This window comes from Halyomorpha halys, unplaced genomic scaffold, assembly GCF_000696795.3.
Source record: "Halyomorpha halys isolate HHAL.00 unplaced genomic scaffold, Hhal_1.1 Scaffold386.1, whole genome shotgun sequence".
Classification (NCBI taxonomy): Eukaryota; Metazoa; Arthropoda; class Insecta; order Hemiptera; family Pentatomidae; genus Halyomorpha; species Halyomorpha halys.
In genome coordinates, this window is record NW_027114263.1 from 581,779 (window position 1) to 592,370 (window position 10,592).

The 10,592-nt window shown below is 28.6% G+C and overlaps 1 protein-coding gene and 1 long non-coding RNA gene across 2 annotated transcripts in view; both read left to right on the forward strand.

Annotated features, from left to right (window-relative positions):
- Positions 1-10,592, forward strand: part of LOC106682048 (uncharacterized) — a 32,202-nt gene that overhangs the window by 10,199 nt on the left and 11,411 nt on the right. Inside the window, exons 8-13 of the mRNA XM_067051480.1 lie at positions 1,326-1,462; positions 2,671-2,833; positions 4,751-4,867; positions 6,282-6,403; positions 6,646-6,827; positions 9,773-9,934. Of these exons, the coding sequence (XP_066907581.1) occupies positions 1,326-1,462; positions 2,671-2,833; positions 4,751-4,867; positions 6,282-6,403; positions 6,646-6,827; positions 9,773-9,934 (883 nt within the window). The remainder of the gene's footprint in view (positions 1-1,325; positions 1,463-2,670; positions 2,834-4,750; positions 4,868-6,281; positions 6,404-6,645; positions 6,828-9,772; positions 9,935-10,592) is intronic.
- On the forward strand, positions 9,049-9,380 carry LOC136796778 (uncharacterized). The gene is made up of 2 exons (XR_010844524.1): positions 9,049-9,187; positions 9,270-9,380. It is a non-coding gene; the product is annotated as an uncharacterized lncRNA (long non-coding RNA).

Below are 10,592 nucleotides of genomic sequence, written 5' to 3' on the forward strand. Positions count from 1 at the left end.
ATATATATATATATATATAAGTTATGGTTGGACAAAGCCTGTATACAACTCTAATCCTAACTCCCCATGTAAATAAACCTCAATAATGTCTATAAGGAGCATCACAGAGATAATAAAGGGTATCTTTCTAGCAAGTGTGCGATTTAATTCTGTTCCCTCTTTTCCTTTTTCTTCAAGCCTTTCAGTCCAAGTCCTCGTAAGTTATATATATATATATATTTATTAATATACAGTGTTTGTGTGATGATCGTAGTGGTTCACCTGTTAACTGCTAGATTGCACTAGGTGACTCATAACGATCATAGCAGTGTCCAATTTATAGTAGTGGGGTTGCTACATTGGTATCTATTGTGCTGATTTGGAACTTACTTAGTGTTTTCTCAGTTCTTCCTATATGAGCCTACACAATTTTTGTAATTTACTGTCAGCTCACTGAAGAGTTAAGATGTCATTTTCATATTATGGCCATCTCCATGTGTTACAAAAAAGTATTTACCATTATTATTATTACTATTCTATATTTATTCATCTCAAATTTCAGGAGTAACATGTACTTTTAAAAAAAATTAATATGAACATAAAACCTATAATTTAATTGTATTTGTTAAAAAAATTTCTTCACAATTCAGCAAGTGCAGCAAAAACTGCTTTTAAGGCCAATTTGAAATTTCACAAGTCGGAAACCTTTGTTGGCGGGAAGCAGATTTATATTTCTAATCTTATAAGACCTTCTGTAAACAGCTTGGGGAGAATCTGCCTTATATTTTGCCAGTATTGTCTGATTTAATTGCCATAGACCACCTTCATTATCCTTCTGCATAGGTTTGGCTTATTCCACAAATGAGCTCAGATGTAAAGGAAATACATTCAAAGCCCTTTTTTTGCTAGTAATGTTTTTTTTTTGGGTTTTTTTGAGATGAATAACTATGTACCCATTTAACTTTATTGAAACATGAAATGTTTATAGAGATATTGAAGTCCTCCACAAATCTTGAATGAGTAGTGTAACAATTAAGTTCTCCAACCACCACCACCTGCCTATCATTGTAGAATATGATATGAATGTTAATGTTCAAAAAGATTTTGTTTTTTGTAAATTCTTTGTTAAAACATTGTGGAAATCAGATATCTTACTTTTTCTGGAAGAAATTTTTCTTTAAAAAGGTTTCCACATCAGAATTATATTTTGTTAAAAATGGATGTAGTTGCAAGGATATTGTCATAATATGAAATCACATCATCATTTTAATGAAATTACAATCTGATTTAAATATAATTTTCTTATTACAATGGTCAGTTCAATTTTTCTTTCTTTCAAATTTTAGTTCAGGACCACCAGTCCACCCATTTGATTACAACGGCTTTGTAGCATCTGTTGTTTTTTTTAATACAACAGTGGCTGTAAAAACATCAGAAGCTCCAGTGACTATCGCACAACACCCAACTTTCTCAGAAGACCGTGGTAATCCATGTTTTTTTAAACTCATTTCAATAAGTGTTTTTCAGGTTATAGTAAATAAAACTGAGTATTAGTAATACAGTTTATAAATATGATTACTAAAATTCAGGCATTTGCAGTATTATTAAATATAGAAAAGATACAGTAGAAATAAAAAATATTCTATTTAAAACTTTTAAAATTTATTTAAATTTTTAAAACTTTATTTTATTTTATTTTTGAAATTAATTTAAATATAATAATTCTGAATTTATTTGTAAAAAGTAACTGTATTATGTTCTTTCAGCCTTGAAACTGTTTGTATAATGCTTTTCAACACAATCAATTAGCTGGCCTTTCCTTTTTTTTTTCTTTCTTTAGAAGAATGGAGACATAATTCCCATGTAACATTCATAAAATCAATAAAAAATAAACTTAATTTGAACATAAATTAATTATAAAAACTATACCTGTGAGTATACACAAAATAAAAATTATCCTCCCCTAACTTCTTGGTGATGTTCATATTTATCTTAATTTAATTTTCATAAATGTTGTATGGAAATTTATAAAAAAATGACATCTTACCTAAAATTTTATTGATATAATTTTAATCAAGGAAAGAAAATAGCAAGTAATACAAAGGAACCCCAACCATAGAAAAATTTGCAAATTAAAATTGTCATAAATCGTTTGCTCCAAATTTCCCAAAAGGACTACACAGATTTATCAGACAGCCAAAGGAAAAATTGTATTTAATTCCATAAATTTATTTCTGTTTTTAAGAATATAGCATTCAAAAAACAAGGCAAATTCTTGACACTGAAAGGGTAAAAACTCCTGTTATCTATTAACATTATTTGTATACATAGTCTTTTTTTGTAAATGTTTAAACATGCCTTTCTATTCCGGTCTGTTAAATTCTCAATAGAGGAGGAAACTAACAATGTGTGTACAATTTATTAATGGCTTACAAAATTTGAAGATATTTCAAATTATTAAAATTTAGTAAAACCATAATAAAGCCATCAATATTAAAAGACTGGTTTACTTATTGGTCTTAATTTACCATCACTAATGACACCATTTCTCTGATCAAAATAAAAAAAAAAATTTAATGTAAAGGCAGCATTTTTCCAAACTTAAATTAACTACTAAATATTTGTTCTGTGTTTATATTTTATAAATCTATATGGATTTAAAATTGATGTTTATTTTACTTTATTTTTTAGATAATAAAAAAGCTGAGGCTTCAGCAATTACATTTTATGGAAATGAATCAAGAAGTGGCCATTTTGATTCTAGAAGTCACCAGTGTGGACATAACTGTTCCTTCTTCTTTATTGGAAAGCCAAATGATGTTATACATTTAACCTTGTTAAATTATCATTTACGGTATGTTATTTAAATATCATTAAGAACTGATATCAATGATCATATAATTATTATCTTAATAATAAATAATAAATATATTATACTAATATACTAATATACTGATTATACTAATCAATAAATATAATTGTTAATTTATAATTATTATGACAGAATTTATAATCAAATATAAGGCCTTTTGATGGTAAAATACTGAAGATCCAATGTTAAAGATCCAAATTAGTTAACAGGTTGGAAATATCTTTACAACTTGTCATACTTCATGTAAGTGAACTTCTTTAGCTCATTTGTGAAACATCAGTGTTTAGAATTTATACCTTCCTAAAAGGCTGTATTTAATAAAAGGATTTCACTATTACCCTGAAAACGCACTTGCCACACTTTACTTTAATAAATAATAAACTAAAAATTTATATGGAACACCAAATATCATTATATAAATAAAAAACTGTATCTAATTGTTATTAAAATATTGTTAAAAAAAAATCTATAAAATTTATTTATAATATTGATATATGTATCACGTTATCAGAACATTACATTACTTTTACATTTTTTGGTATAATACAATGTCTTGTCCTCTTACCACCAAACAATAACACAATATGAGAGTTATACAACATGAAACATGTCATAGTACAATATGAAAAACTTAACTAAGCAATTCATAGAGAATAACCTCAGCCAGTTTGTTTTAATGGAAAATAGTGGATGGAAATGAGGCAAGGCAAGTACCAACGTGGCTTCCACAGTAGAAAGCCCACTGTGAACCAAAAGTTCTCCATTTAAACAATTTTCAAAACAAGTTGGAAACACTACATGAAGATTTATAGACTTCAAGGCTGCCTATGTTAGTATTAATCTTTTTGAATTATCTTGGGCTATGAAAGACCTTGACAATCCAAAAAGAATAATTCGACTCATCAAGCTTATCATGAACAATGCTAGATGTATTGTACAGATCAACACTTTAACTGCTGAAGATGGTGGGCTAGCATGTGTGACTAGGAGTGATAGGGTTGACACAACATAAGTATGAGGTGATTCATAAGCTTCGTTTCATCAATATTTTTTCCTTACTTATAGCAGTTATTTTTTTTTTTTTATTAGAATTAGGCAGTAATGCAGCAATAAAATAAGGCGACTAGTTTTAGTCGTCTACCAGTTCTATCTTTACATTTCACCTCAAATACAACAATCAAGGGAAACTTTAGTGCATCTTTATAAAACCTTATCTAACTAAGATTAGTGAAAAAAATTGTTTGTTTTTTTAGTTTTACTTTACAAAATTCTACACTGAGTTTTTGTAAAGAACAATTTAATCTTCTTGACCTTTATTTATCTATTTTTCTTAGAAAATTTTGACTTATTATCTATTGAAATTTATGGCTGTTGGTGCAGGATATTATGTTAAGGATTATTCCTTATGCTATATATGATATAATTTTATTTCTATCGACTAAAAAATAAAATATAATAGAAGAGTCTAGAAAAGTAAAATTGGACAGGAGAAAAAAGCAAGAAAACTTTTTGATAGCATTATTTTTGACAAGGTTATGAAATTTAGTTGGCTTCAAATAAATTAAACTCCAAGAAAATGGTAAGAACAGAAATTCAAGGGGTGAAAAAATTGGGAGAACCTATATTAAATGAATGAAAAGTGTTACAGAAGACCCAAAAGTTTTATCGTCTGCAACTAGAAAATTGCTCCTGCACAGGACAAGAGTCAGCTAATGGAGCCTCAGTTAGGAGTAATTGTTCTTCATTATGAAATCTTATTATTGTAATATTAACACTTATTAAATATTCATTGAAGTCTGTTCATTAGCAAAAATATTTATTACATACTTGGAAGTTATAATGTCCTTCTGAGTAAATTACAGCTACTAAAATATCCCTAAATATTTTGTATTCTTTTAGAGCTCCTTCATGCCAAACTACCCTAGAAATTTTTGATGGAAGGCAAGTTTCTATTAGCCTGCCAATGAAGTACATTTGCAGTCCTATAAAAAAGCATTCTCGGGATTCTTCAGGAAGGTAAATTCAAGATCACCTAAGCTAATTAATCTGTTTCTTATTTTAGATAGATTAAAAGAATAAATAAAATACTTTTTCATTTAAAAAATCCACACAAAATTTTATCACAAAATATTTTCATAAAAAAGTAAAGTGCATATTATTGGTGGAAATGATTCTATTGTTGGCAGTTTAATCCTTTTCAGTTGATTAGAAGTACTGTTGAATTAAATTAGCCTCCAAATCCTCCCTCTCTTCCCTTGTAGTAATTTTAGAGGACAAGTTATCAGCTGATTAGATTTTCTTCATTGGTTAAGGGGAGGAGTTATTAGTAATTTACGATTACACAGGCAATTTTTAAATTTTGTTCTAATATGTTAATGCATGTGTAAATCATAAATGACAAGTGTCTAGAAGAGAAACATGGGTGATGATATTTATCATATATTTTGATTATATATGAGATACTCTTTTACTATAAAAATATCATATTTTTGAATTTTAAAGGATTGATATCTGGTTTCTAATGAGTATTACCAAAGTTCAAATCCTGGCTGAGACACTAGTTATCTGTAAACAAAAACATCTCCAATAATCTCCAGCTTTCTCAGATTGAGGACTGAATAGTTTCACAAATTGTTCCTAGGTTTACCCAACCCCAAAATATTATCTGGACTCTGTATAAATTAAGTGACTAGAGCACAATAGTGACTTTGATTTCCTCTAAGAATACCATAAGTTTTGGGTTTAGGTCACAGTATCATATAGTATTATGCTTTGGACCAGTACAGTCTATATCACTTTCTTTGTCTTCCTGACAATATTACTACTTCAGAGGAGGAAATGTTAAATGCTAAAAGCCTTTCCACCTGAGGTCATTCCATTATCAACCTCAGTGTTTGTGGTCCTACTGGTTATAAGCATGGAGCCAATGTAGTGAACTGTTCCAGTGCTTAGTTCTTCAATGAATATAATATAATATATTATATCATAAAACACTTTCCTTAACAGATAGTTTGCATCACCTCCATCCTGCAGGATGATTAATGTTACTGATGATCTGATCATCAGTAAACATTAAATGATGAGATTGGCATGAAAGGCATGATTGAATGATGAAAGGCATTATTTTGAATGCTCAGCAAACCATTATTTACATTACTTTTTGAATTGTAAAAATTTGTTTTTCTTTTTTTTTTTTTTTTTTAATTTTCGTTTTCCTACCAACTTCATAGCTTGGTCTTGCTATGGTGGTGCCTCTGACAGTACCACACTCTCTTCAATTATTTTTTTTAATGTAACAATAATAATATTATCCCAATTCCAATCCTTACAGTATTTTATCTCCTTCTATTATATTATTAACAAAGTGGATGATCAATTAATTTTTTAATTAAATACAATTTCAGAAACTAAAAACTTCTTTTTCTTTCAGTTTACAACTTCAGGATACATTTCTTTCAACAAAGAATACAATGAGTTTGTTTCTGAAACGTTCTCAAATTTCTTCCCATTCAGAATCAGAGTTTGTAGACGGAGCATTCCTATTCCACAATGGTAAAACTTTTTTAATAAATTCTAAAGGTCTGCATTTTTTTCCTTTTTGAAGTATACATTTTTTCATCATAGTTTAATGAAATATTATGAATCAAATTTTTATCATTATTTGAATACATTTTAAGAATTTTTTTTTTTTTACATTAAGGTATCTGAGATAAAGGTTATTACTCAGCACAAAAAAATGTATGTAATTTTTATTAAATATTTGCCATAAGGTAATTTATTTTTTTTATTTTTAGAACATCTTGATGGGACTTTACAGCCAGACACAGTTTGTGATGTTGGATTTTATGGGCTATCAAGTAATCCAGTTGGTGAGATAAGAAATCCTGGATTACAACATTTGTTTTGGAACTCGCCCTCTCCAATTAGATGTGTCCAAAAGTTCGTTCCTGCCACAAATCAAAGCATCACCCTGAAAGTAAATTTATCTATTTAGTTATTTTATATTAGGCACCTTATATACCTCACCATCAACTTAATTTAGTGTGGATATTCACTAATGTTTAATAAAATTTATCCCTCTTGACATATTAACTACCAATTACGAGATAATTTGTAGTTTGTGTTCTTGCCTAGGAGGCCCACTATGAACTATCTCATAGTAAAAATACAAGACAACTCATAGTTGACGTCCTAAGCAAGAATGCGATCTTTGAGTTATCTCATAGTTGGCAGTCAACATGTCAATGGTACTATGGACTCTTCTGAAGAAGATATTGTGCATTGGTAACTTGTAGTGATGCCTTTTCACCATCAAAACAGTCAAGATGAAGATTTGTTATACACAATGAATCGGTCTTAACAAAAAACAGCCAGATATCTTCCAATACCTCCTTCTGTGAAAGGTGTTAATCAAAGTAAAAATTGGAACATTGCAACTGATTTCTTTTCATATGTAAAGGATATCTGACTGCCTTGCCTCATTACTGCATAATTTTCTTTTCTTACAAAATATTCATGTTTAAGTCACGCATGGCCCCATATAGTCATAATAGTTATGCCCTACACATTTGTTGCTCTTATCAGATATGAGCAAAGAAAGAAATAGATCCAAATCAACTAAATAAATAACAAAATCTGTACATTAATCAACATTTCAGCATCACTTTGAAATGATAATAAGAACCAAGATTTGCTTAGTTCACCCAAATTTAAATAAACTATTCTACCTAGCACAAGAAACTTTGTCATGGAGGTTAATAAGGAAGGGGTGGCACTCCCTTCAATATTTAAAAACCCAAAATGTTGGGAAATTAATAATCAGAGAGCCTACTTCAAAGTGTAAGAATTGTGGTAACAGATTTTACTCAATGAGATTATTATTACTGTAAATAATTGACAAATGCTAATTAGAAAAGTTAATTTTCCAAATATTTCCTGGAGCTGAGCAAAGTTCACAGAAATCCTTTATTAACTTGTTGAGAAATTTTATATTTTTCTATTCCCAATAAATTGGTGTAGTAACTTTTCTTCTTAGTATCTAATTGATAGTTAACTGAAAAACTTAGTTTAGAACTTTTAGTACCTATATATATCATATGAATAGAAAGTAGCCTTTTCCAGGTTTGCGGTGGTGAAGTTTACAGGTATTAATATTTTTTTCTCAAACAACCTTTTCAAAAATAAAACACAAATCTGGTATGCTTAGTTTGCTGTCAAATTGTAAGTCTACATCTTTTTTTCATCAGAAAAACATTTTCATGATCATAAAAACAAGCACACAACCAAAACTGAATCCCCTTCTTACCAACCCCCATGATTAAGTCCCAGGTGCAATAATTTATCTGGTAATTCTTAAATAACATCTTCAGCAAGATATTGTGATTTTTATGTATTATTTACCTAAATTCGGCCATAACTTTAAAAATATTCTCTCTGCCATCTTGGAAGTGGTCTCATTCAATTCGGAAACATAAAAAATATAACAAACAATATCTTACTTAATATACTTTGAAAATATTCCATCCTCCATTTCGATACTTCCAATGACCAAGTCAATATAGTCAATGACCAAGATGAATTCATGACAGAAATTTCATTACTGTGCAAATTTTCTTGTTTATTTTTCTTTTAGTAAATATGTAGTACTTGCATTGGCTAGTTAGAATCAGTGAATCTTTACCTATTGCACATGGGGCAATCTGCATTACTATGGCAGATGGTACTTTTTGAGATTCTCTATCTCTTCTTGGAAGCTTATCAGTACTTTAATTCAATTTACTTTTTATTTTTAACAATATCAAATGTAAATTATTGTTTTTAATAATAATTTTTTTAATTATATTATTTCAAAAATTTTTTGAGACAAGGTAATATTTATTAAATAAATCAATTTTATATCCAAATCAGTCTCAACACTTTATTTATTCATTTGTCCAACGTTTCGGCCTTTCTAGCCATCTTCAGGGACATCTAAACATTTAACAGCTTATATTACAACTTCACTTTTAAATATTTACAATAACATTATTATTCACTATATAATATAACATACCTTCAATATAAAAATCCTTCTCACATTAATTATTATTTTCTATTTGCAGGCTATTCTGCCCAGGTCAATTTCTTTATTTAAAGTTAAAACCTATTCCAAACAGTCAATTATTAAAAAGTCATACTTATTATTATAAGTATGGTAAGCTTATTAATAATAAGTATGACTTTTTAATAATTGACTGTTTGGAATAGGTTTTAACTTTAAATAAAGAAATTGACCTGGGCAGAATAGCCTGCAAATAGAAAATAATAATTAATGTGAGAAGGATTTTTATATTGAAGGTATGTTATATTATATAGTGAATAATAATGTTATTGTAAATATTTAAAAGTGAAGTTGTAATATAAGCTGTTAAATGTTTAGATGTCCCTGAAGATGGCTAGAAAGGCCGAAACGTTGGACAAATGAATAAATAAAGTGTTGAGACTGATTTGGATATAAAATTGATTTATTTAATAAATAAATTTTTTCTTTGTGGATTTTTTTTGTTCAGTGTGCTTTCCCAGAGTTTTTTTTTTTACATAATTATGGCTGATTATTTACATACTTGATGATTTTTTACTTAGGCATTTTAATATCTCTTTCGGCCATAAATGAAGATTTTAGTTTTGTTTTTTTTTCTATCCATCAATCAATATAAATGAAACAAAAGGAACAACAGTAGAAATCTTGTACCTAAGGCATACTAATTTGGTAATTATAGAACGAAGAGAGAAAAAACTTTATCAAGTTATATATATATTATAGTTTGCTCTCTTTTTCTTATATCTCAAGCCCATCTTCGATATTCTTGTGTTTATTTGCCTAACTAAGCTGCTACTTGATACAATATTTTTTTTTAAATAAAATTTTATCTTATTTTACAGATAGTTTCTTTAAATAAATTACCTCTTGATAAAAAGTGTCAGACTGCATGCGGGGATAGTGGCTGCCGTTGCTTACCAACTGATGGAAACTTAAATGCTGTCAATCATTTAATACTTTCCTCTAAAGATAATGACTTATCTTGCTTATGTGGTGATTTTCAAGTGAGTTTTACTCAAAACATATTTATTGGTCAATGTGAATAAAAGGTACAAATTATCATATTGTTTTATTTATTTCACTAATTTTTCAACCCAATTCATCAGACTCATAACTTACATACAAGTAGGTACATGTAAGAAAATTATAAACTAATAAAAAAGAATGTAAATATAATAGTAATAAGTTAGATGCAAAAGAAATATTGCAAGATGTATAAGGTAAAAAATAAAATTCAAATCCAAATGCATATCAATCCAGTAATGGAATGCATTTAAACAACTTTGGATTGGTACTGAAGATTGGTATGGCAAAGTTTGTAGTTGGTCCTCAGGCCAAGATATGGACTAGGTATAATTGGTTCAATGGGTTTTTAATGTATTCAGATATTGATGGAGGGTATAAATATGTATGTATAAATGTGTATAACTTAAGTATCGACGTAAGCAAAATGTCAAAAAAGGGAAGAAGGAATAAGATCTGACACATTTGAACTGCTGTAAAATACTGGCTTTATTGGGTTCGGTACATTTCTTTATATTCATTCGATCAGCTGATCCCCTCAGTCAGCTGACATTGAAGTAACAACTGACTCAGACTGTAACTCCCCTCCCCCCATCAGCTTATGAACAATCCTCGTAAACTTATATTATAAAATATAAT